At 43.7% G+C, this 26,732-nt stretch overlaps 1 protein-coding gene across 1 annotated transcript in view; it reads right to left on the bottom strand.

The window, feature by feature from the left end:
* Positions 1-12,757: 12,757 nt before the first annotated feature.
* Positions 12,758-26,732, bottom strand: part of LOC120309831 (methylsterol monooxygenase 1-like) — a 30,200-nt gene continuing 16,225 nt past the window's right edge. Inside the window, exons 5-6 of the mRNA XM_039347447.1 lie at positions 23,945-24,099; positions 12,758-13,563 (exon numbers count right to left, since the gene is read on the bottom strand). Of these exons, the coding sequence (XP_039203381.1) occupies positions 13,356-13,563; positions 23,945-24,099 (363 nt within the window). The 3' untranslated portion in view covers positions 12,758-13,355. The remainder of the gene's footprint in view (positions 13,564-23,944; positions 24,100-26,732) is intronic.

The raw sequence follows: 26,732 nt of genomic DNA, 5'->3' as shown, positions 1-26,732 counted from the left end.
TTATTCAGTTTTCAACCAGTCAAAATTGCAGTTCAGTTTATTTAGTCACCTTGAGTCCTTTCTTAGATCCTCCCCCTAAAAGATTAGCAAAGCAATGGGAACTGGAAGTTGCCAATCACCTGGCCGACAGGTGGGCTCGGCTCTACTGCACTGGAAGCACAAGGCACAGGCGCCCCTGAAAATGGACCGGAGGGAAAGCAGAGCAGAAGAGAAATCTGAAACCACCCTCTCCCCCAAAACCCCACCTCCAGACAGCCTTTTCCCCTCCTTTCCGAACCTGAGGATTTGATCCCGAGAAGCCACCACTGCCGCCTGGACAATTGCTGTAGGAGCTTGGGAAGAACAGAGTCCTGAGACCTTCGCCACCTTGGGCTGCCTGGATTCAGGAATGGCTTGTGCAGTGCAGAGACTTCTTCCCTGGGGCTTGCAGTGGCTCTTCCTGGCCACCCTCATGGTCCCCTGTGACATGCAAAGGGGGTAGCAAGAGGAGGGGGTGCCACCTGCTATAGGGGCTTCAACCTATACTTCATTTTGGACAAGTGAATGGCCGGGCGTTGCGATGGATGTGCAGGATGAAGCTGGACTGCATGGGGCACTTTGTTTGGGGTGCAGCAGCCCTGGCTCTGCAGCAGTTTTTTCCCTTTGCTTTGGGTGCCCAATTTGGACAAAAAATGCCTGGCAGATGCCGTGTTAATCTTTCCTCTGGAGAAGGTTGAAGGGAAAAGTTTGACTCCTTCACTGGTTTCCCTTTTTGCAACATTGTTTTCTTTGGGAAAAGTTTAGCAAAGAGTGGCTGTCAGCTTTGGCCTGCTTGGTTAGACTTACAAATGCCCATTTCCAAAGCCTTGGTAAATTCCTCGCTCAGCTTCCCTGATGGGATGCAATTCCTGTGGAGCCACCATTTAATACGGGTGGAGAACCTTGGCTCTTTTATGACTTTTGGACTTCAACTCCCAGAATTCCTGAGTCAGCCACACTGAGGGGAAATGGAGAGGTTTCCAAGCTGAGCCATTCTGGATCAGGAATTCTGGGAGTTGAAGTCCAGAAGTCATAAAAGATCCAAGGTTTCTCACCCGATTTAAGATCTCTGAACTCCGGAGTTAATTCGAAACTAGCTCCATGGAAGAAAATATGTTGTTGTGACGTGTCTTCTTAAATTTATTTAAAGACTATTTTTCTCCTTAAGTCACTCACTGTTCCTTTTTTCTCCATTAATAAAATGCACATTCTCTCTTTTCTCTCTTTTTGTTGCTTTTTCTGCAGCTGCAGGAATTGTATCCAGGGAGGAAATCAAATGCTTGCTCATGTTATTTGTCCTACAACTGACATGATGCATTGTGTTTGCGTAAGAGGTTTGGGACTGTACTCTTAAATATTGGCCAGATGCATTGAAGAATGAAGCTGCCAGAGAGCCTTAACAGTGCCTGACATGTAAAAACAAAACAAAACAAAAGTTTTTGTAGAGGCTGACTTTCCAAAGAGCCACATTTTGCACAACCCCAAGGCTTTTAAAAGATGGTTTGGTGGGTGGATTTAATTATCTTTTTTCCCGGCGCTGATCCTGGTGCTTCTGTTGAGCCCTGACAGCCCTGCAGAAGGAAGGAAGGAAGGAAGGAAGGAAGGAAGGAAGGAAGGAAGGAAGGAAGGAAGGAAGGAAGGAAGGAGATGGGAATGAGAAGGAGGGAGGCAGGGTGGGAGGGAAAAAGGAAGGACTGCCCCCCATAATAAACACAATGCTAATACAGCCCTCAATGAAATTGAGTTTGACACCCCTGATATAAAAGGTTTTAAGTGAATCTGGTTTCCCCATTGACTTTGGTTGTCAAAAGATTGCAAAAGGGGATCCATGATCTTGAGACACTGCAGCCATCATAAATATGAATCAGTTGCCAAGCATCCAAATGTAAATCATGTGACCCTGGGAATGCTAAAGCGGTCATAAGTCACTTTTTTCAGTGCCATTGTAACTTTGAACAGTCACTAAGTTTCCTCTTTTTTTGTCATGCTTTTGACACCTTGCTAGGCGACTGGTGATACTCGGATATTGCCATATCCTAAAAGTGGTACACTGGGTGTTCTCACCAGCTATCTTCTGAGGGTTAACAAAGCTCCACAATTTTACGGCTGTGCTATGGCGCAAAAACTGTAAGTCCATTCTAATTTATCTTTTATTAACTTTATAGATCTTTTTGATTTGTGCCTATGTGCTGATTCTGGGTACTACAACTGTGTGATCAGGGACATTCTGTATTGTAAAATATTTTCTCCTTCTGCTATTGTTTGCGTACTGTAAATAGGTTACCTATTTATCAGTTGAAAGATCAGTTTAGTGATCTTTGTAACATTGTGTTGACTTGGCCCTGAGCTGCAGATATCAGATCCCCACGTGCTTTGTGTGAATCTTGTTACTCTTGTACGTAAACATGGCTCATGATTTAGCATATTGTGTGAATCCAGCTAATTAGTCATTTATTAAACACACAGTAAGCAAACAGGACTTTAGTGTGATGTGTGAAATCTGTCACAGAGGATAAAAAACTCTGGAACACAATCGTATCTTGAAAGTTGAAGCTGCTAAAAATGGTTCTTACAATACCTAATGTTGAGTCCTCAGTGAATGGCAATAACGTCACGAAGCCTTTGGTAGTTTCAGGAGCCTCTTTATTGTTGTTCAGTAGCCCCGTTACAACGCCAAGGCACACAAGCCTCTCTGCTTCTCTTAAAGGCAATCCCTGGGCCAAACGGCAACATTTGGCACGCTTCGCACTTCATGCATGCACACGAGTGCTGGCGCCAGCCAGTCTGGTCCCGGGAAGCTTGCAACTGCCCGGGACTGTTGCAACGTCCCGAGCCTGCCTTTGCAGGCTCAGGACACAACACCCCTTCCCCCCCGGCTAAAACTACAACTACATGAATAGTTACACGCGACCTTAACATGAGTGTGGGAGCCACACTAGCTCCTTGATACCAAACTGTAATTTTGGGCTTCATTTCTCAGTGTTCCATATTTCCAACCTTTCACAGGAATACCCTCTTACTGTTTCTGCTTTGCCAGCAGAGTTACAAAATCTTCAACATATTTAGGAAATCTTTTAGCTCTCTGTGATCTCCGAATTCCCTGAGAACCTCCAAGCACATCTTGTCCGGGGGGTGCTATGTGTTCGCCCCCTTTCTTTGACCCTGGTGGTCCCCATGGACCGTGCCCTGTTGCCTGGCCTGCTTGCTTGCCTACCGGGCTCGTCAGGCCAGGACTTTGTTCTCTCCATAACCTGGTTGACCTGCCTAGTTGCAGGCTCTCTGGCCCTTCTAGAAGGCTGTCACTGTTGGGCAACTCTGTAGATCCTCCCAGGTCTACCCTAGACCTATCATGAGGCTGCCTTCCTCCACTCCCCAGTTCCATAGTAGGGCTGTCTGGAATCTCAGTACTGTCCCAAAACTCAGTTGCCCCCTCTGTTATGCTGGAGGTGTCAGAATATGGGATTCGGCCCTCCAACCACCTCCCTATGTGAATCCCCCTTCCTGGGAACAGTGGCAGTGTTGGGCCAACTAGATGGAGTGTGTGCCAGCTCTCTTGCAATGTGTGAGTTATTAGGATGCTCCCGGTTATTTTCCCAGGCTGGAGTGCTGAATGGTGCTAGTGTAATGATTATGCCCCCAGGGTGACTCCCTGGCTGGAGTAGGCACTGGTGCCTGTGTTCTAGCTGGTTCCCATGAATTCCTGTTCAGAGCACTCACGGAATCTTGAAATAGGCCGTTGGTGGCCTCTCTGTTGGTGTCTGACTGCTGCCCACATCTTTCCCTTTGCCCATAGAGGCCCCCCTCCCCCCCTGGAAAAGACCCAGGAGTCTCTGAAGGTGAGTCCATTCTCATATGCAGCTGGTCGATATGCTGTCGCAGGATACGACCCTCGTAAGACAAGGGACCTGTAACCTTGCATACTATGGCAGGGACCCACAAGTGACCTGGCCCGTAATTACAGGTCCATACTGGGGCACCCACTAGCAATTGCCTTGGTGCCCTGGGTTGTGTAAACTTAGAAGGCAGTCTGTCCGGATGCAACCAGTCAAGCTTAGTAGTCAGTTTGCGCCCCCAGCGAAGTTCAGCTGGACTTCTTCCAGTAGAAGTTGAAGGTGTGGTGCGGTAAGCAAGTAGAAAGTCTGCCAACCTGTGATGCCAGTCCCCATATGTCAGTCTCTTTAAAGCATCCTTGGTGATGCGGACCATCCGTTCAGCCATACCATTGGTGGAAGGGTGCAGAGGTGGCATGACGAATCATGTTGGCCTGTAAGAAAGCTTGGAATTCGGAAGAGGTGAATTGAGGGCCATTGTCAGACACCAAAACATCCGGAAGCCCATGTGCAGCAAAAATCCCCCTCAGTACTTGAATAGTCTTTGCAGTGGTGGTGGAAGAGACAGGTACAAACTCAAGCCATTTTGAATGGCTATCAACCAGGACCAAGAAGAATTGACCCTGAAAGGGCCCAGTGTAATCGATGTGCACCCTAGACCATGGAGACTGTGTTTCCTCCCATCTATGCACAAGAGCCTGGGGCATTTCTGGGCGTGAGCGCTGACAAAGGTGGCATGCGTGCACCTTAGCTTCAATTTCCTTGTCTAACCCAGGCCACCACAAATGGCTGCGCGCAAGCGCCTTCATGCATACAATGCCAGGATGACCCTCGTGAAGGGAACCTAAGACCCTAGACCTCATTGAGGTAGGAATGACAACTCTGCTGCCCCACAGCAGACAACCCTGGAAAGTGGATAACTCGTTCCTCTTAAGCCAGAAACTCTGAAACTCATGCCAGGACAACTCTCTGGCCATCCAGACAAAACCCAAGATAAGACATGGGAGAGTGTGAGATCTGTGGCAGATTCAGCAGCCACATCCCTGGCATTTAACAGTGACTCAGGCAACGCCTGAATTGAAAGGATGTTTATGGCAGGGGCAGGATCAGCCTCTACTACTTGCAGGGGTAATCTACTGAAGCCATCAGCATGGCCCATTTCTTTCCCAGGTTTGTGAATTAGAAAAAAATCATAGGCTGACAGAAAGATTGACCATCGCAGCATTCTGGGGGAGATGATATGCGGAGTTTGTTTGTTTGTGGTAAACAGCCCCAACAAAGGCTTATGGTCAGTAAAGACCGTGAAATGTCTGCCATACAAAAAATCATGGAATTTTTTAATTCTAGCAACAACAGCTAAAGCCTCCCTGTCTATCTGGGCGTAGTTTCGCTCAGCAGAAGACAAGGTTCTGGAGTAATATGCAACAGGAACCTGAGTTCCATCCGGCCTAAGGTGTCTGAGTACTGCTCCCACCCCATAAGGAGAAGCATCACAAGCGATGCACACAGGAAGAGTTTCATTAAAATGGGCAAGCACATTGTTAGATGTGAGTAAGACCTTAACCTCCTTGAAGCTTGCTTCATGTGTTTGTGACCACTGCCACGCTGCCTGTTTGTCCAGAAGCCTATGAAGTGGTTCAGCTACATTAGCCTTGTTAGGAATGAATGAATTATAGAATTTCAAAAGGCCCAGAAAAGCTTGTAGTTCGGCCTTCGACTTAGGCCTAGGAGCATGCATGATAGCCTTTAATTTGGACTCAGCAGGATGAATCCCATTGGCATCAATTTTGAATCCCAGAAAATCTGTAGAAGTCACCCCAATTTTACATTTGTCCTTCTTGAGTTTGAGGCCCGTTTTCTGGAACCGCAGCAGAACAGCCCTCAATCTCTCAGCTAAATTTTGAGTGGAATCTCCAGCAATTAAGACATCATCAAAATAGGGGCAAACCCCTGGTATACCCCTCAGTGTATTTTCCATTATGCTTTGGAAAATTCCAGGGGCCACATTTACTCCAAACTGTAGCCTTTTTACTTTGAATGCCCCCCTGTGGGTTACAATGGTTTGTGCTACAGCAGCAGCTTCATCAACAGGCAACTGTTGATAAGCCTGAGCTAGGTCAAGCTTTGCAAAAACACGCCCCCCCCCCCTTGAGGGAGGCCAGAATATGACTGACTACAGGTACAGGATAGGCATGTTGTTGCAATGCCTTATTTAGAGTGCATTTGTAATCTGCACAGATGCGAATGTCCCCATTAGCCTTAAGAGGCATGACTATGGGAGTTTCCCAAGGACAGGAGTCAACAGGTTCTAAGACTCCTTGCTGAATCAATTTGTCCAATTCAGCATCAATTTTCCCTTTTAAAGCAAAAGGAACCCTTCTTGCTTTTACTCTGATAGGAGTGACAGTGGGGTCTAGTTTTAAGGACACAGGGGGCCCTTTGTATGTGCCCAGCTTTGGGCTGAAAACATCTGCAAATTCTTTGCAGACTTCCTGTAGATCTACTGTTTGCAAGCTATTGAGCCCTGTAACATGTATTCCCAAGGCCTCAAACCAATCGAGTCCTATGAGACTCGTACGCTCACCCCCCACTATCAATACATCTAATGGACCTTCAAAATCCTTATACTGTATGTTAAGGGTGGCCTCCCCCTTAACACACACTCTGGAGTTTTGAAAGTCTGTTAACACTATATCAGAAGGCCTAAGCTTGGCCTGAAATCCACTACCAGAACAAATCTTTCTGAATGTGTGTATGGAAATGATTGAAAGTGCAGACCCAATGTCTAGTTCCATGACCAATGGAACTCCTTGCAACTTCACCTTAAGTGACAGTTTCTTCTTGATAGGCTTTTATGTGCCTGTCCTATAAATGCTTCTTCGTGAAGCACAGAAACCCACCCTGTTTTGGCTGGGGACCCTGGTACCTTTCAAGCACAATTCTTCTCAGGGTTGTACCGTCTGATGGCCCAGACACACAGCTGCAATGTGGTCTTGCTTTCCACATGCTCTACAGATAGCAGATCGAAACCTGCAGTTGGTCCTCTTGTGGCGACCTCCACACCCAAAGCATTTGGGGACAGCTGAAGACTTTTCTTTGTCTTCCTTCTGCTTCCCTTCTTTTGTTGGGTAGAGACGGTCTACTTCTTAATCAAGATCCTCTTCCGAGCTCCTTTGGACTCCCTCCTGGTGCACGGACACAGCTTCTGGAGTACTTCTGATAGGCCTCATATTCTTGATTGCCCCACCTGCTGCCTCTTCTACAGTAACCTCTCTCAAGGCATCTTGGAATGATAAGTCTTCTTTGGCAAAAAGTCTCTGTTGCACGTCTCTGTGTCTCAGTCCACATACAAATCTATCTCTCAGCCTTTCCTCTAAGTCTTTAAACTCACAAGGCTTAGCTGCTCTTCTCAATGCAGCAATGTACTCTTTAGCTGATTCACCAGCCCGTTGATCCCTCTGTTCAAAAGTATGGCGCCAAGCAATGACAGACAACTTGGGCTGGAAATGTTCCTTTAGCAATTTCTTTAAATCTGTATAGGTAACAGATTCTAGAGGTGCAGGTGCTACTAGATTTTCAGCGATCTCAAATGCACCTTGACCACAAACACACAGCAGGGTGGCGGCCTTTAAGCCATCTTCTCTCACTTGATTTACCTTGAGATAATTCTCTACTCTGGCCACATAAGACTCCCATCTTTCCGGATGCGTAACATCGAACTCGGAAAGTCTTCCTATCTTTGCCATTTTCCAGTAGTACAGTAGTACTATCAGCCAGCTTACCTCCAACGCTTGCTGTATTGGCAGGCAGTTGCTGAGTTTAACGCTGTTTCCTGCTGCTTCAGGACTCCAGGGTAAGCTTACAATTGTTTGAGTAAATTGTAAGGCATCCCACCTTCGTCGCCAGTGTTGCATCCTCAGCGAATGGCAATAACGTCACGAAGCCTTTGGTAGTTTCAGGAGCCTCTTTATTGTTGTTCAGTAGCCCCGTTACAACGCCGAGGCACACAAGCCTCTTTGCTTCTCTTAAAGGCAATCCCTGGGCCAAACGGCAACATTTGGTGCGCTTTGCACTTCACGCATGTGCGCGAGTGCTGGCGCCAGCCAGTCTGGTCCCGGGCAGCTTGCAACTGCCCGGGACTGTTGCAACGTCCCGAGCCTGCCTTTGCAGGATCAGGACACAACACCTAACCACATGAGGGACTGAATTAGCACTGGTAATCCTCAACCTGCAGCATCCCAGGGTCATATGATTGCCATTTGCGACCTTCCCAGTCGAATTTCAACAAGCAAAGTCAATTGGGGAAACTGGATTTGCTTAATGACTGCATGGTTCACTTAACAACCATGGCAAAAAGATCATAAAATTGGGCATGACTCACTTATTTGCCTCATTTAATAATGAAAGTTTCAATCCCAATTTTGATCCTTAGTCAAGGACTGCCTACAGTGCTGGTTCAAGGCTAATGCCAAATAACACAGCAACAGTTTCTATGAAACCTAGTTGGAGTTGAAATGGAATAACTAAAATTGCCACAAGTAAAGGCACTGCTTCATACACACAGCTTCTGTTTGTTATTTAGTTTACAGTGTTTATACACTGCACTTTATTTATATAACCTCCTGCATTGCAAGAATATACAGCAAATAAAATAAATAGAATTGTGTTTCAAGCAGCTGCCTTTACAAGTAATGTATAGCCCAATCTATGCACATCTAGAAGTACTTGCCAAATTGGAAATACAGAATTTTTTCTAAGAAACCACCCATTCTTAGTCACTAGCAACATTCCACAATGTCTTCATTTTGCTAATCATGTGCAAAGGATTGGTTTTCTTCTGACCAGTTTGTATGTCAGCCACTTAAATTATTGGTGATATTAAAAGAAATATATCTTCAGATATGTCAACACAAGCATAATATCTCTGCTGCCTTAATGTCTTCACAATTCACTAGGAAGAAACAGATTATTTAGGAACAGGTGTAACATTAAATATACATTCAAGAATGAGCATGATCAAAATAGCCATACATTACATTAAGCTGTTCGTATTCCAAGTGCTGTTTCTCTAAGAGCAATTATAGCATTTTCCTACACTTTCATGTATTGAGTTCTGCATTTATTTATGTGGGAATGGCATTTGCACAGTATACTAAAAATTTAATTTTAATATTGTTCAATATTAATAAAATGTGTACTTGGAAATAAAGGTTTCAAAAAATAGTATATAATATAAACTATAATATTTCCCCATTCCTTAATTCTTGATAATTTGTTTAAAGCCAAATACAGATCTCAAATTTGTCAATACTATTAAAAACCCAAAGAACAAAACTATAGTGTCTCTGAGTATAGTTTGTAATTACAATTAAGGAATTTATTTTTAAAAACAGAATTTAACCGGGCTCATGCTTATGGTTTTACAAAATGTTATCGCTCTAATTTTAGATTTAAAAAAGTTTAACACTTGGTACTGCCAAACAATTGGGATTTGAAAATTCTGTCACAGATCACTCAGATATATGCCTCACATCCATGTTAGTTTCTTGCTAATTCAAGTTAGGAACATCCAATCTGCACATCTTTTCTTCAGTAGCTTCCCCAGTGACACGCAGGATCATTCCACAGTGATTCAGTGGCATATTCCAAATAGTGGCAACATAATTTCTTACCAGTTTGGCATAGGAAACAATACAGAATAGGATGGATTAGGTTTTTGAATAGAATTCATATACTAAAAATGCCCCCTCCCCCCAAAAGTACCTAATGAAACCACCCCTAATTATACTGTCTCATTAAAACAGTAGACTTACATTGTACATGTACTGTAGCACCTGGGAACCAAAAAGGATTTTTTTAAAGGTTTGGTAATTTTTTCTTACCAAAGGTTTAATTTAAATGTTTTAAAAAGTAACAAGTCCCCAATTAATTTAAAGTTATTTTGGAGTTTTAAACTATAATCTAAAGTTTTCTCTTTCTGAATATTTAAAGTACCTGCTTTACTTCAGAATATTCATTATTATTGGTCTATGAAATGTATCCAAGTTCTGAGAACAAAAATTATAGTTCTTTTTTTTATGCAATAGCAAGCAAAAATACTGCCTAACAATGTTGGTCACCTTTATCTATACTTTAAATCAATTCTATCAATCTCCAAAATTCTAGGGAGAACTCATTACTAAAGGAGATCCACAGTAAACATACCATGTTTCAGTCAAGCAGAATGCTAGGATCCTTTCACACTGTTCCTGCCTTTTAAAATTCATTATAAGCAACACGTGATTTACAGAGGACTATTTTGCATTAGAAAAGCACACTATATTCCTGTGTCTGGAGAACATACACTCCATTTTATATGTATCTGGGCAGCATTACATGCATACTACTTAGTCACATGTTTTGAAGCATGCAGAGCTGAACACCTAATTTCGGTCTTATGATAGTAGTTTCCTCAGATCATTGACATTTATTCCATCAGGTAGTGGCAATTAGTGGTTCAATACATCTGAACCACTAATGAGGCAGATCATTACACACCATTCTAATTGCAGATTAAAAGTCATCCCAAATGCTAAGTCAGCTTTTAAGAACCCTCGGGCTAAGTTTAACTCACACCAGAGTGGAGATCTGAAAAAAAAAAATAGGTGGGAGGTATTGGATCATTTCCCATTTATATGACTTAGGAATAGCTGATTAGGTATGAACCAATGCACCAAAGAAAAAAAACTAACAGGGCTCAACAACCACCCGCTTCCTGCATTATCACGTTTCCCCAGATTTTCAGAACATCATCAGGGTGGGAAACATCCAGATTACTTTAATATCTTTAATCTGATGCCTCAATACAAGTATTGCATGTTTCTCCTTTAAATAGGCAGCTTTGGATTTATGGTTGTAAGATGTAGTGGCTCAGAGGATTCATCTCAGTGGAGTAAAATGGGCTGCTTCTCCTATCTATTTGACTAAATAGAAACAAAATAAAAAATACTATATAAATTAAACAGCCTAAAAGGTATGGTAGGATGAGGAAGACAAGATAAGGAGGCTTGCAGTGGCCTCCTGTCATCTTGGGGGGAAAGACTTTTGTAAAAATAAACATTTAGTTTAAACCATAGGGCAACTCTTGCAAGAAAATGCAGTTACCCCAGCCAATCATTTTGTATTCAAGATATTCTGATTTAGATTTCTTTTTCCAGCAGCCTTTTCCATATGTATATTATTTTAAACTATTAATTGCTTTTATTACATTCAAGTAAAAAAAGGAGAGTAAGCATTGTTTTTTGCAGGGACATCAGAAGTAGAAAAAGTTGGCACAAAAACACTGTCCACTGCCCCAAAATTATACAGCTATACCCCACCCAATCTCTTGTCTTTAAGAAAACAAATGTATGGCTTTCTAAAAGATAGAATCCTGGTTAAGCAGGTTATACAAGTTAGTTTTTTCCATAGTAGTCAGGAAGGCCAAGAAGTAATCAATATAATCTAAGAAAAGTACCTATAGTTCCTGCATGTATATGTAGTGCCACCCCCATAAGGACTGCTTAACTCCAGGCCCTCCCCTCCAAGTGGCCACCAGGTCAAAGAGATCTCTCATGTTGGCATCTCTGCCTAACAGAGCACGTCACACGGTGGTATTCAATCATGATCAGCAGCCATGCACATGGTCTCTCTCTCTTGACGGTGACTCACTTGGGATGATGGTGGTTGATCTCAAGCAATAAGAACTTACAGGGAAGATGGTAGTCAATCTCTAATGACAACAACTTTCCCAGAACGATGTTAATCAGCCTCTGGTGATGGCAATTTGCCTAGAACAATGGAGATTAGTCTCTGGTGACAGCAACTTGCCTAAAACAATGGCAGCCAGTCTCTGGTGGCAACAACTTGCCCTGGACGATGTTAATCCGTCTTTGATGACAACAACTTGCCAAGAACGATGGCTACCAATCTCTGGCGCTGGCAGAGGGCTCCCTTGTCTGCTCTTCTCGCCCCTCTCTGACCTCACTCCATGTAATCCTTTTATCTCCCCCAACTGATCCTATAAAGAAAAAAAACCCTTACCTCCCACTAAAAGATGTATGTCAAACTCTTCTCTAACTTTCCCTTTGCCTAACTTATTCCGAGGGAATTAAAACTCCCCAAACTACCCTCTCTCCCTCTGGCCTGCCCGCAACGAAAGAGAAAGAAACAATAAAACTTCACCTTTCCCCATCCCTCACTCTCTCTCTCTCTGCCTGGCCTGCTTCAAGCAAACATCTCCAACCAGCCACTCTCACCCTCTCTCTCTGCCTGGCCTGCTTCCAATAAACGGCTCCAGCAATGACTCTCACTCTATCGCTCCCCCTTTTGTCCAGCTTGCCTGTAATGAAGCAAAAAAAGCAAACACGAAAACCCCAGCTTCTTACTCTCTCTTCGATCAGCTGGCTCAGAATGGTACAATTTCTAATGACAACAACTTGCCCAGAACGATGTTAATCAGCCTCTGGTGATGGCAATTTGCCTACAACAATGGCGGTCAGTCTCTGGTGACAGCAACTTGCCTAAAACTATGTCAGCCAGTCTCTGGTGCTGGCAGAGGCCTCCCTTGTCCGCTCTCCTCGACCCTCTCTGACCTCACTCCATGTAATCCCTTTTTAACTCCCCCAGCTGATCCTATAAAGAAAAAAACCCTTACCCCCCCACTAGAAGATGCATGTCAAATTCTTCCCTAACTCTCCCTCTGCCTAACTTACTCCAATGAGGGAATTAATACTCTCTCAATCCCTCCCTCTCTCCCTCCCTCTCCCTCTCTCTCTCCCTGGCCTGCTTCCAGCAAACGGCTCCAGCAACTACTCTCACTTTCTCTATCGGTCCCCCTCTTTCGTCCAGCTTTCCTGTAACAAAGCAAAAAAAGCAAAGGAACCAGGGAATAATAGCTTGAACTCCAATATTATTTTATTTGCTGTACAGAAAACATGACAAAAAATCAGCTACTGTAAGACAAATTATCTTAATAATCAAATCAGCAATTTACAGTTATGTGTAATACAGATTACAATAACATTCATTAAAAAACAAGTTAAAAGATTCTTTGTAAGAAAGATGCTTTCTTAAATATACTTTTTTTTTTTACACCTAATTGGGAAAGAGGATTTCCTTGGTGAACTCAGTTTGAATTTCTGCTTGTCTTTCTAAACTTTAGGCTTTACATTAATGCAAAATACCCCCTCTTTTTAATTTTAATGTATATCTTTTTTTACATAATTTCAATCATTTGATCATATTTAACCTTTTTTAAAGTATATACTGTACAATATTTGTTTAATTTATCTATAGGATAGAAAAAGCACAATCATTTGAAAAATGCATCAATGAATGTTTTTCCTGCTGCAAAACTAAGCTTGGTTTGTTTGTTAAAAGCCACGTTTTATTTTGAATTGCAATAATTGTTAAGTTTTCTAGTTTTAAGCAAAAATAAGTGGCCATTTGCCTCTTTGATGCTTCCATTGAGTGTTGCAAATGGGAAATTTATTCTATCTTCTTTTCCATTGCGTCTTTCTCTTTCTTCATTTTCTCTTTGTAAGAATTGTACTGTGAATCAGTACCAAAGAGTTTATCCCACCAGGTGAAAGTTGAAGAGTAATTGCCATTGAGGTTCATATGATGGAAGTCATGAAAGCGGGATCCAACATAAAAGGGCAGCAAATGTAAAGGATTCAGAGGAATATCATAGCCACTAAAAAGAAAATAATTGAATGCACATTTTAATAATATGAAGCCATTTCTCACATTTTATGTACAATTTGTTTAGTGCTAAAGGTCTGAAATAGGATCTTGTATCTATTTGGAAAAAGTCCCATTGAGTTCAATGGGTAAATGAATATATGACTGGGGTTTTAGATATTTAGTTTTAATATCAGCATGGCTGTGATGACCCAGGGCAAAGCACAGGGGCAATGCAGTCAACTGGCAATTCAAACAGTTCTTTAATTGCTCCAAATTTTCCCCAAATGCTCCCATGTTTGCTGGCAAGCCTCCAGCAAAAGAATCACACACACCCCTTCAGCCAACTCTGGCTGAAAGTAGATTCAAATACAGTCTGATTAGCATAAGAAAGTATTCAAGGCCATAGAGATAACAAGGAAGAAAACATAAACTTAACGAGTCTGTTTGAATCAGTTTTCAGTCAATCCAATAGTTTGAGTTTCCAGGTTTCCAAATAGAAGTCACAGAACAAGAGATCAGCAACAATACACAACACTCCATGAATCAGTGTTTGTTCCCGACAAATCCCCTCCCCACAGCGTCTCCTTAAATCTCAATCTCCAGGTGTTCCTTCTGTAGAAGGGCGGGACGCTCTCCTCTTGAGTAATTAAGCCGGCCTGCATTGTTCCCTCCTTCTCTCCACTCTCTGTGCTCTAGGATCAGGTGGGAGTGGCCCTTGTTCATCGCCTGAACTCTGCCTCTCCTGTTCTTCCTTTTCCAATCCTGAAGGGCCCTGGCCTGCCTCAGCCTGCTCTTCCCCACATTCCTCCGAAGCCACAGAAAACCTCACCGTCAGCCTCTATAGGGTCCCGTTCCAGTTCATTTTCCTCTGCAGATTCAGGCTCAGATGGAGGCATGACACTGGCTTTGAATCTTCTAAAATTCATTTTTTGGAAAGTCTTAAAGGATATTTCTTACATCTGTACTAGTCCATTAAATAACTTTCATAGATATATATATTCCAGAAAAATTATGTGCCTATTCAAACTGTCGGGATTAAATGCAAAAAAAATAAAATAAAACTTCTCAGCTCATAGAAGAGATAAGTAACATATTATTACAAGTTTCTACATGGTGATTATATTTCATACACATACAAACCTAGTCCAGCATGAGTTGTTCATATTCTCCCATAGTATATGCCAGCAATCTGATCTGGCAGGGTTGGAACACTTTTGAGTTCCATTGATTAAACAATAATATCTATCAGGACCCCAAAAGAGTGCCTTTCTCTGTATCAGCAACTGCCCTCTGGAATATGGTTCCCCACAAGATTTGAATGGCCCACTCAAGTGGTGTTTTGAAGGGCCCTGAAAAGGAGCATTGCTTTACCTGAACGCCTGTTCTCAGCATGATGATGAAGAATCCACCAATGGGTTATTCCAGTCCTCCTGCCCAATCAGATTAAGTTGTCAAGTTGTCATGCCCCTGACCGGGACCTCCCAGTTTCATTGACGGTGTAGGCAATGACAACAGTTCGACGTGATATCTCTCAAGCAGGTATCCAGAAAAAAAAACAAGAAAAGGAACAGGCCCCCAACCCGGACCTAACTAACCACTAGATGGGAGGGCGTGGATTCTTCATCATCATGCTGAGAACAGGCATTCAGGTAAGCCAACGCTCCTTCTCCAGCATGATGACTGAAGAATCCATCAATGGGACATACCAAAGCTCCTGGAGTCCCTGTGGGTGGGAATCAGTTGGGGCCTGTGAACATGATTGTGTCAGTACCTGCTGTAAAATACGTCTACCGAAGGTGGCCTCAGCCAAAGCAAACTTGTCCAAGCGGTAATGTCTAATAAAGGGGGAAGGTGAGGACCATGTCGCCGCCTTGCAAATGTCCTCAATAGACGCTTGAGTTGCCCATGCCGCAGTTGTGGCAGCACTGCAGGTGGAGTGAGCCGTCACATGACTAGGAACGGGTAGGGCAAGAGACACGTAGGCGGCTGCGATACAAGCCCTGATCCACCTACCTATGGTGGAAGCTGACACCTTTTGTCCCATTGAGGAAGGCTGAAAGGATACAAACAGGGCTTCTGACTTAGGGAAAGGTGCCTTGCACTTGATATAACAGTGCAAGGCTCTCTTTACGTCTAGCAAGTGCCATTGCCATTCCAAGTCATGCGACGGGTGAGGACAGAAGTCCGGGAGAATAACCTCTTGTGCCCTGTGGAACACTGTGTTTATTTTTGGAATAAACAGGAGATCTAATCTAAGGACCACCCTGTCCTCGTGAAACATGCACAGGTCCTTCCTGATCGATAAGGCAGCCAATTCCGATATACATCTGGCAGAAGTAATAGCTATCAGGAATGAAACCTTAAGTGACAGGTACCACAAGGAACATGTTCTAAGTGGTTCAAAAGAAGAAGAGGTTAATGTTTGTAAAACCTGGGGTAGATCCCAAGAGGGATACCTATGAATCACAGGGGGTCTACTGTTAGTGACTCCCTTGAGGAAAGATCGGATGGTCGTGTGTCGAGACAAAGACTCTGAAGAGTCCCAAGAAAATACTGTGGAAAGAGCCGCTAGCTGTCTACGGATAATGGTGGGTGACAACCCCTAGTTGATGCCTTCCAGCAAGTATTCTAACACCTTGGGAATGGTTACAAGTGACAGACTCACGTGATTCATGTCGCATTAACGACAGAAGTTCTTCCACGTATGGTTGTAAATACAATTAGTCGCCGGTCTCCTGGCAGCTTGAGTCATATCGATCACCCTGTTCTATCCCAGCCTATTGCTGTCCTTGTTAAAGGCACAAGGACCAAACCCCTGCTGATACAATAGGCTGGAGACTTTAAAACAAAACAAACTCCTTTTAATATGGGTGACAAACCTGACAAATAGTCCAAAAATAGAAACAGCAAAACTCAAGTCCAAAGAAGGAAATAGTCCACAGGAAACACAATGCAAACAGAAGAGTAGTCACAAGCAAGATGAACAGACCAGGATTCCAAGAAGCACTTTGCAAACAATTGCCTTCAGCAACCAGCACCGCCCATACCTCCTCTTTTTATATAGCAGTCCCAAGGCATTGCCTCTCATTGCCTTCTCCTTTTACTCTGGAGTAATCGCATTGACTGCTGCTGATTTATTCTTGCTAATGACAATGTGTGCATGTATCAATTAGCAAGTCCATTAGGTGTGAGTCTTCTGAGTCTGACTCATTCTCCTCACACAGCTGAGCTTCATCAGGAACATGACTGGAGGGCCCAGGCTCTGCATCCAACTGTGAGTCCTGTAATTCACCAGAGCCTCCCTCTGCCCCTCGTGGCCCTTCAAATGCCTCCTCCACCTCCTCCTCAGATTCCTCAGACTCAGCTGTTGGGAGCACAGGGTGGCACGGAATCATAACACTATCCTGCACTGCAAGGCCCTTCCCCCAGGCCTGCCAATCTGGATGCGGTCGGGATGGGAATTGGTCATGAAAGGCAGTCACCAAGGTAGGAGCATGAACGGTGGTTGCATCCTCCCAGGTGAACTCCAGTCCGTAGCCTTTCCATTCAATCAAGCACTGGAAGCGACCTTTCACCCAACAGGAATCCCGAATGCTGGCAACCTCGTACTCAGGGGCACTGTCTCCATCACGTTGTTCCTGTGGGGGAGGTTCAGCTTGGTGGAGTGGACACGCCGGTTCCTCCAGGACCAATAGAGAATGGCGAAAGACCGGATGTACCCGCATGTAATGTGGCTGAGTTAAGTGATAGGCGACCGGATTGATGACATCCTCAATTGGGAACGGTCCTACGTATTGGTGGTCTAATTTCTTGGCTGGCCGCGTTGATGGTAGGTTCCATACCCGATCTCCCACCAATAGTGGAGGGGTATCCCGCCTTGACAGATCAGCAAATCTTTTGTAGTCAGCCTTGGCTGTCTCCAACTGTCGCTGCACCAATCGATGGATCAGCTGTAACTCTGCCAGGTAGTCGTTCGCTGGCAGTTCCGGTGCATCTAGTGGGGAAAGAGGGAAAAACCGAGGGTGATAGACCACATTGGCTAAGAATGGTGTCATCTGCGTGGAGATGAGCTGTGAGTTATTGAACGCAAACTCAGCCACCACCAGATAGTCCACCCAATTGTTCTGCTGCTGATTGACATAACAGCGCAGATATTGCTCCAGGATTCCAATGACCTTCTCGATCCCTCCGTCAGTTTGGGGATGGTGTGCGGATGAGAGGCAGATCTGGACATTCAATGCCTGCATCAACTCCTGCCAGAAATGGGCTGTGAACTGGGCCCCTCTATCAGACACAACCCTATCAGGAAGACCATGCAGGTGGAACACCTGCTGGATGAACATGCGACTGGTGGCGCGGGCAGACAGCAAGCCATGGCATGGAATGAAATGCGTCATCTTGGTCAGCATGTCCACTACCACGAACACCATCGTGAATCCAGAAGATGGGGGAAAATCCGTCAGAAAGTCCATGGACACGCCCCCAAGGGTCTTTTGGGTGTCGGCAAGGGCTGCAGTAGTCTGGGTGGGGCCCCTGTTGCTGACTTGGCCTGTCTACGTGAAATACAACATGAGATGTAGGTCTGAACATTGTGTCAGATTCAGGGCCACCAGAAGGTACGGGAGACCAAATTCAGGGTCTTGAACAGGCCAAAATGCCCCGCCGCCAGATGGTCGTGACACTGGCTGAGGATGAGTCCCCTGAGCAGGCCTCCAGGAACATAGAGCCTATCCCAATAGTGGACGAGTCCCTCCATGACTGTCCATGGGGAATTGGGCCCCATCTCCTCCTTTCGCTGAGCCACCCACCCATCCTGCTGCTGGGCCTCCCGAATCCGAGCCCATACATCTATTGGCTCCCGCACTGCAGCAAAAGACTCAATAGGGAGCACTGTCCTGGGGAGAAGCTTGTCTTCGGCTCGGGAATATTCGGGCTTCCTAGACAGAGCATCCACTCTTTGATTGTGACCGCTGGGCATGTATGTCACCCAGAAATTGAACCTCGCAAAGAAGAGAGACCACCGGATCTGACGTTGGTTCAATTTCCGAGCAGTCTGCAGGCTTTCTAAATTCTTATGGTCCGTTCGGACCTCTATTTGAAACCGCGCCCCTTCCAGATGATGCCTCCTGGCCTTGAATGCCACTTTAATGGCCAATAGCTCCTTCTCCCAGATAGTATAGTTGCGCTCCGCCAGATTCAATTTCCGTGAATAGTACGCGCAAGGGAAGAGGGCACTGCCGGGTGTCGTCGCCTGGAGTAACACCGCCCCAATGGCAATGTCGGAGGCATCCGCCTCCACAACAAATGGCTGTTGCGGGTCAGGATGCTTCAGGATGGGTATCTTCATGAAGGCTTCCTTCAAAGCCTGGAAAGCCCGTTGTTCTGGAGCGTCCCACTGGAACCGAGTCTTTTTCTGCAGGAGTCGAGTAAGAGGGACTGTCATGGTAGCAAACCCGGGGATGAAAGTCCAATAATAATTGGTGAACCCAAGAAGTCGCTGGACATCCTTCACACGATGTGGGGGTTGCCAACTCTGCAGAGACTCAACCTTACTTGGCTCCATGGCGATGCCCTCAGAAGAAATGCGGTGACCCAGGAACTTGATAGCCGTCTGGTAGAACTGGCATTTCTCTAGTTAGCATATAGCCGATGTTCTCGAAGCCACTGCAGGACCTGACGGAGATGCTGATGGTGCACTTCTCGTGATGGGGAATAGATCAGGATGTCGTCCAGGTAGATCACCACAAACTGATCTAACAAGTCCTGGTCAATAGCGTTCATAAAGTGCTGGAACACGGCAGGGGCGTTGGTCAGGCCAAATGGCATCACCGTGTACTCAAAGTGCCCGTACCGAGTACCAAACGCCATCTTCCACTCATCACCCGACCGAACTCTGACAAGGTTGTAAGCTCCACGCAAGTCCAGTTTTGTGAAGATCTTTGCCTCACGGAGCCAGTCCAGAGTTCGGGGATGAGGGGCAGTGGATATTGGTTTTGCACCATGATGGCATTCAATTTCCTATCATCACAGCACAGCCACAATTCACTGGACTTCTTCTTGATGAAGAGTACAGGTGCAGATACTGGTGAGGACAAGGGCCGAATAAAACCCCGAGCCAGATTCTTGTCCAAAAAGTCCCGCAACGCGGCCAACTCAGGGTCTGACATGGAATACAAATGCCCCACTGGGAGAGGTGCATCAGGGACTAAGTCAACGGGACAGTCATAAGGCCTGTGCGGGGGCAATCGATCTGCCTCAGTCTCGCTGAACACATCAGCATAATCTGCCAATTCACCGGATAAGGAGACCCCCCCATGGGCCCCTCTACCTGACCGGCACAGATGTGACGGGTGTGGTCCACCCACTGCAGGCTTGGAAAGGTGACCAAGTTCTGAGACCAATAGATCTGGGGGTCATCCACCCGGAGCCACGCCATTCCCAAGACCATGGGAAAAGGCAGGTCTGAGGTGATATAAAACTGAATGGCCTCCTCATGTGTACTGATGGCCATACATTGCGGTTGCGTGGTGGCCTTAATTGGCCCAGACAGAAGCACCCGACCATCAATGGTCTCCACTAACATCGGCGGATCCACCGGGCATTGGGGAATCACCCATTTAGCCACAAATGCTGCATCCATAAAGTTCGTAGTGGCCCCAGAGTCAATCAACGCATGGACGGGAATCCCCTTGGGCAACTTAAGAAGAATCAGGCGTGCCTCCAAGATCAAATGCTTTGGGGGTCCGTGGGCAGCATCAGAAGGGTGTGGCTCAAAGTTGCGGCCGTTAGAAAGAACGCGTTCGCTGTTCAAAAAGGGATTGGAAGAACTCAGTCCCTTTATTTATTGAAATGAAAGGAGCATCCCCCACTTCTACCCTTCAGTTAAATTGGGAATTAACTCAGCGAACTGCTGAGTTTAGGGAAAAGCAGCCACCCTCCCTTGCAAGGAGAGGAATACTACTCTGCCCCCAAGGGAAAGGGGAAAAAAGGCCAGATCTCCCAGAGAAAGGAACAACCCAACTATCAACCTCCTATTCTCAAGAAAGAATTCACCAATGCTTTAACAATATCTAGTCTGATGTGCTATTCAATGAAGAGAGTCAAGTTATCCTGTCCTCATGGGTGGAAGACTAAGATGAAACTTGGAGGTCCCAGTCAAAGAGAGGTGTGACAACTTGACAACTTAGTCTGATTGGGCAGGAGAACTGAAATAAAACATTGGTGGATTCTTCAGTCATCAGGCTGGATAATCTGGCTCTTTGCCCAGGCCCTTTTGTGACTCAAGTACTCAAGCCCCATCCAGATGGTTGGGTGGTTAACTCTGCCATTTTTGCTCTTTTTGCTCTGTTTTTATTTGTTTTAAATGTTTTTAACAATTTTTAAACTGCCTAGATTTGTTGGGAGTCAGTGGCATATAAATTTAATATATTATTATTATGGGTCATTACACAATCAGCCAGTCATTTAGACTGGATTTAGCATTTTTATCTGCCTATTGAGTCCTTCTCAAGAACCTGGGATAGGCAAATTTGTTTAATGATGTTAAAGATATAATCACAGAGTGTAAGCTGTTCTAAACCAAAATTGCCTTTTGCAATTGGTTAGTTTGGTCATGCCAAACCATGGTGCTCAGATGTTTTGGGTTTGCACACAAGGGGGCTATTTTGGGTACTATCTTTGTTTTCTTTTGCCACAATCCTTCTACTTCCATTCTGATGTCTCCAGGTACTGCCATATCCACCATTGAAACTTTATCTTTCTTATCAACAACTGTTAAATTTGGTGTGTTATGTAGTAGGTGCCCATCTGTTTAAATTCTAAAGTTCCAGAGCAATTTAGCTTCTTCATTTTCGGTTATGTTTTCTATTTTGTGGTCCCACCAGTTCTTATTTGCAAGCAAATTCTATTTCTTGCAGATCTTCCAATTCACTATTGTTGCTATTTTGTAATGCCATTACTTGTGATCAATCTGTGCAATGTTTTGTAGCAGCAAACTAGATGATCCACTGTCTCTACAGCTTCTTCGCCGAGGCAGCATTTGCTATCTGTTGGTGTCTTCTTATTTCCTGCTTTCTATGCATTTGTTCTTAAGGTTTCGTCTTCTGCAGTCAGAATTGGTCCCTCTGTCTTTTTCTTTGACCTTCCTGATCTTAACCTTTGTCAGGTCTTGCTATTATCTGCTATTTTTTTTAATGTACAATATAATATTTTTCCTTGCTATGTCTCTTTTCTATTCATCATTTGGTCTTTCTTGTAGGCCAGTATGGTCTCCCCAATAGCTAGTAAGCTTTCATGGTATATTACCTTCAATGCATCTTCTTCATTTACCAGATATCTTTCAATGCTCTTTTTTTCTTTTTCAACTCTCTTGCAACATTCCACATCAACCTATTTTTCTTGGTAAGTAAAGACTGTCAACATTGCTGTTTGGATGAAGGGTATGACTCATTGTCATTGTTTTTCTGATGTTTTTATTCAGGACTTTTAGTTCTGCTTGAGTCCAGTCCACTATTCCAGCTGTGTATCTAATAACTGGAACTGACGTGTTATTAACTGCTGTTATTAACTGTTATTTCCTCCACTAAGTTTGGACTTTAAAATCGTCTTCACTCTCATGATATATTCACTTCTAATCTTTTTCTTGACATCAAAACTCTTGATTTTGTCAGCTTGAAGGATGTCCAGGCATCTGTAGTGATAATCTTCATCCAGACTTCTGATGTTATTTCCATAGGGCATCTTGATTCCTTCAGTTTTCATTATTTTTTTCCCTGTTGAAGATGAGGCCAGGATATAGGTCCAGATCAAACTCCATTGTATTATCTTGACTGTATACATGGGCAATCTAGAGAAGTGATTCTGTGGGCTGTTGGTTTGAGCTCCGAGCTTGGCAATTTGGTTGCATACATTTGTCACCATTCGAGGAGACATCATCAGTGCGCTTTGAATTGTGCTCATCTGGCAGAATACTGGCCTTTAAATAGCTTTTTATATGATGCAAATTGGTATGAATGTTATTTGTTCGGATATTTCTGAATCATGGTCTGATTTTGGGCTGTTTGATTGGATGGTTGTTGTTGCTGGGCTGCAGTCTTTGGTGTTAAGTACCGTCTGTGTGGTGAAAATTCGTGTTAGTGTTGTTTGTGATTCTATTTTAGATGGTATTTTTCCATGCAGTTTCAGATCATCTATGTAAAGTAGATAGCATAGCCTAGCAGATGTTTTTGAAGTTTGATAGCCATGGACTGAGTTAATCGTACTATCGACAATGACAAGCAGTAGTGGTGGTAGTGAATCTCCATGAAAGTTCCTCTTTTGGTATTAATTTCTCCCAGTCTATCACCACTGACCAGTAACTATGTCTTCCATTGTGCATCTTTGCACAAAACCTCTGATGTTTGTATTTCTAGGCACTTGATTCTCTGATTGTGTGGCAGAGAGTCCTTCATGTAATCTATTCAAGCTATGTTCAAATTGGTCTTTCTATTACAGTTTTCCAAAATCATCTTGCCAAATTTGGAGCTGCTGCTCATCTGCTTTTAGAAGAGGTCCTCTGTTATTTGCACAGTTTCCCTTCTGCTCAGGTAGAAAGAACTAGATGCTACTGGACTGCATCATCTACCACACCAATTAGCAATTTGAAAATTGTTAGTAACTAGGAAATTGGCCTGCAGTTGCCTGATGCTGCTCCTTTTGTTGGAGCTTTCATTATCAGAGAGATTTTGACAGACATTAACCAATCTTCAATTTTACCTTATTGGTGGGCAGTAAGTGGGTAGAGACTAGTCAGATGCTTCAACCACAACTCTTGATTTTTCTTGTCCTATTCTCCACCGTTTCTATTTTTATTATGGGTTCTTTCATTTCAGGTTGTTTTATACTAATCCACCTTCTTTATCTAGACGCATTCATGTATTTTTTTATGTTGTCCCATAGCTGCACCCAGAACTGCACTGTTTCTTTATCAGGTATTGATCAGTTCATTACAGTCTCTCTATTGATGGATTGTAGAAACATTTCTGATTTGACTGAAATTGGAGATTCTGCCTTTGGTGTGCAATTTGAGGTCTGTATTTGTAGATCTTCTTGGCTATAGCCATTATTTGACGCTTTATTATTTCAAATACTTCCTAAATCTTCCTTGTTTCTAGATGGTATCTCCTAATCAGATATTCTTTGGTTTTCTTGTTCTTCAGATATTTTTGTTTCATCTGTTCAATACTCTATTTAAGTAGTGAAAACCTTTTTTGCCCAAACAATATCTGAAGAATTTAGAAGCTTGTCACTGAGAAGTAAGTGACAACTTTTTCCAATAGTTACAGTATGTTTAAATAATTTTAAATTTTCTGAATCTGAACACAAACAATCATTAATAAATAACAAAAGATTACCTGTGAACATCAATGGTCTCTATCAAACGACAAAATAACCATGCCCACAGGAAAATTATGTGATTACAGAAGACCATTAGCCCAATGAAGAATCCAAATCCAAAGATTAGAATTTCTGAAGGATGGGCATATTCAGCTTGCATCCCAAATGGTGCCTGAAGAAAAATATACAGAGAAGTTCATGTACGTGTAGCCATACTGAATATTTCATATATATGTTTCAATATGACAGTATTGTTTCAGCAGATTTTCTTCCCTCACATGCTAACCTTCGACTCAAATGTAGAATTGAATAAATTGAATACATTTCTAAATGTAAGAAAATTTGCTACTGCTAATTCCAGACAGCCCCTTAAAACAGTAGGTGCTATGTAACTGTGGATACTGTGTGATTTAAAGGCACGCAAAGAAGATTCTATAGATCAGTAAACTTATATGTATTCTGTTTTCCTCAATGTTTTTAAAAGATCATGTTAAAGAGGTTGCTTGAAAGTAAGTTTCTTATTATTTTAGAAACAAATTAGTTATTCAAATAAAGTACAAATGTTTTGCACTGCATTTTTTTTTTAAGTTCAAATGTAAACTGGAACTTGGAGAAAAAATTTATCTAACACAATAACAGAGTTGGAAGGGACCTTGGAGGTCTTCTAGTCCAACTCTTGGTTCAGGTAGGAAACCCTATATCATTTTAGACAAATGGATGTCCAATCTCTTCTTAAAACCTTCCAGTGTTGGAGCACTCACAACTTCTGGAGGCAACTCATTCCACTGATTCATTGTTCTGTCAGGAAATTTCTCCTTAGTTCTAGATTGCTTTTCTCCTTGATTAGTTTCCATCCATTGCTTCTTGTCCTGCCTTCAGGTGCTTTGAAGAATAGCTTTTCTATGTGGCAGCCCCTGAGACATTGGAACACTGCTATCATGTCACCGCTAGTCCTTCTTTTCATAGTAGGAAATTTCTTTGCATTTCTTCTTAAATATCTAAGGCATCAAATGATGGGAAAGGTTGTTCCTGAATTCCTGCAGAGTTGTTGGTAGTCAATATTGTAAAAATTAGTCTGATCTTTTAGGTCTGCTAAAATGCAGGTCAGAAATATATATATGTTTTCTGAGGTTTTCGCGGGTGTTTGTATGTAGGTCTTTGGTTATTCGGGTTTTCTCCTACGTAAAATTGGAAGTGTCTTGGTGACGTTTTGACGAAGTCTCATTCGTCATCTTAAGGCTGGTGCTTTCGGCTTCGTGCTTCTAGGAGCAATGTGTGATTGTAGCTGTTTCCTCCTTTTAACTGCCAGTGGGGGTATGAACTGATTGGATGAGAGCTTGGCTGTGTTCTGATTGGATGGAGGTGTGTTCTGATTGGTTAGGAGCTTGGCTGTGCTCTGATTGGCTGGGGGGTTGGCTGTGCTCTGATTGGCTGGAGGGTTGACTGTGCTCTGATTGGCTGGGGGAGTGTTCTGTTTGGGTGGGGGCTTTGTTGTGCTCAGGTTAGTCTGAGTTGCAGGGGGGGTTAAAATGGTGAACTGCATTGCTATCTTTTTGGCTTCGCGTTCGTGGTGGGTGTCAGTTTGCTTCATGTATGGATTGGAGGGTTTAAAGTGGCTAATGATGCAGCTGTGGTCTGGTTTCTTGTTTGTGGTCGTGCCTCATCATCGGTGTGGCTTTGGGTTTGCTTTTTGCATGGATGTGTGGTGGTGACATCCTGTGTGGTTTTTGTGAGTGTGGGTCTGGTGTCATTTTTTGTGTTAGGGATTCGTTTGTCAATAAGGGTGGATTTTCAAATGGCTCGTAGATGGGAGGTATCATCTCGTTTGTTCATGCTGTGTGGGCGTTTTTCTATCTCGATGGCTTCTCTGATTATTCTGTTATTAAAATGTTCAGTTTTGGCGATAGTTCTGATTTTTTTAAAGTCAATTTCACAGGACATGAAATTGACTTTAAAAAGACCAGAACAACCCAAAGAATGCCAGAAACAAACCCCTCCTCCCTCACAGCCACACATGAAACAAACAGTGCATAACATCTCAGATAGGATCCTCACCAAAGCCGAAATCAATGTCCTTTCCAAAGGATTCAACTTTGCAGTCGCTCCCAAACACATCCCCACTGAAACCATTATATGTGGAGTTGAAACCAGCCTGACCAAAATCAACCCCGACGACGCTAACAGAATCAGACTCAAAATCACCAACATCCTCTGCACCAGCGAGCCACCCAAAAGCAACTTACCCAAAGAGGAACAGACAGCACTACGTAACCTGAAAGAAGAGACCAGCATAATAATCCTACCAGCAGACAAGGGCAACGCCACGGTGGTTATGAACACATCTGACTACCAAACCAAATTAACCAACCTACTCCAAGACTCCACATACAAACCCCTAAACACAGATCCCACCACCTACCTGGAAAAAATCACCAGATCCAAAATAAAAGCCCTCCCCATTAGCGAAGAGATCCAGCAAAGAATCATTCCCAGAGAGAAATCATCCAGATGCCCCAAACTCTATGGTCTCCCCAAGATACACAAAGAAGGAACCCCACTCAGACCTATAGTCAGCTCCATAGGCTCACCTCTACAAAACCTAGCCAAATTTCTCGCCAAACAACTACAGCCCTATGCAGAATCCATCACCTCACACGTAAAAAACTCATTCCAGTTTATAGAGATCATAAAGAAACAAAACTTACAGCCCAGTGACCTACTAGTGAGCTTCGATGTCATATCCCTCTTCACCCAAGTGCCTATCAAAGAAGCCTTGACAGCTATCCAAAACAAATATAACCCCCC

The sequence above is a fragment of the Crotalus tigris genome, unplaced genomic scaffold (genome assembly GCF_016545835.1).
Source record: "Crotalus tigris isolate CLP2741 ecotype Arizona unplaced genomic scaffold, ASM1654583v1 scf7180000018073.2002930, whole genome shotgun sequence".
Taxonomy (NCBI): Eukaryota; Metazoa; Chordata; class Lepidosauria; order Squamata; family Viperidae; genus Crotalus; species Crotalus tigris.
The sequence above is the reverse complement of the archived record's forward strand: the minus strand, read 5'-3'. Positions and strand labels throughout refer to the sequence as shown.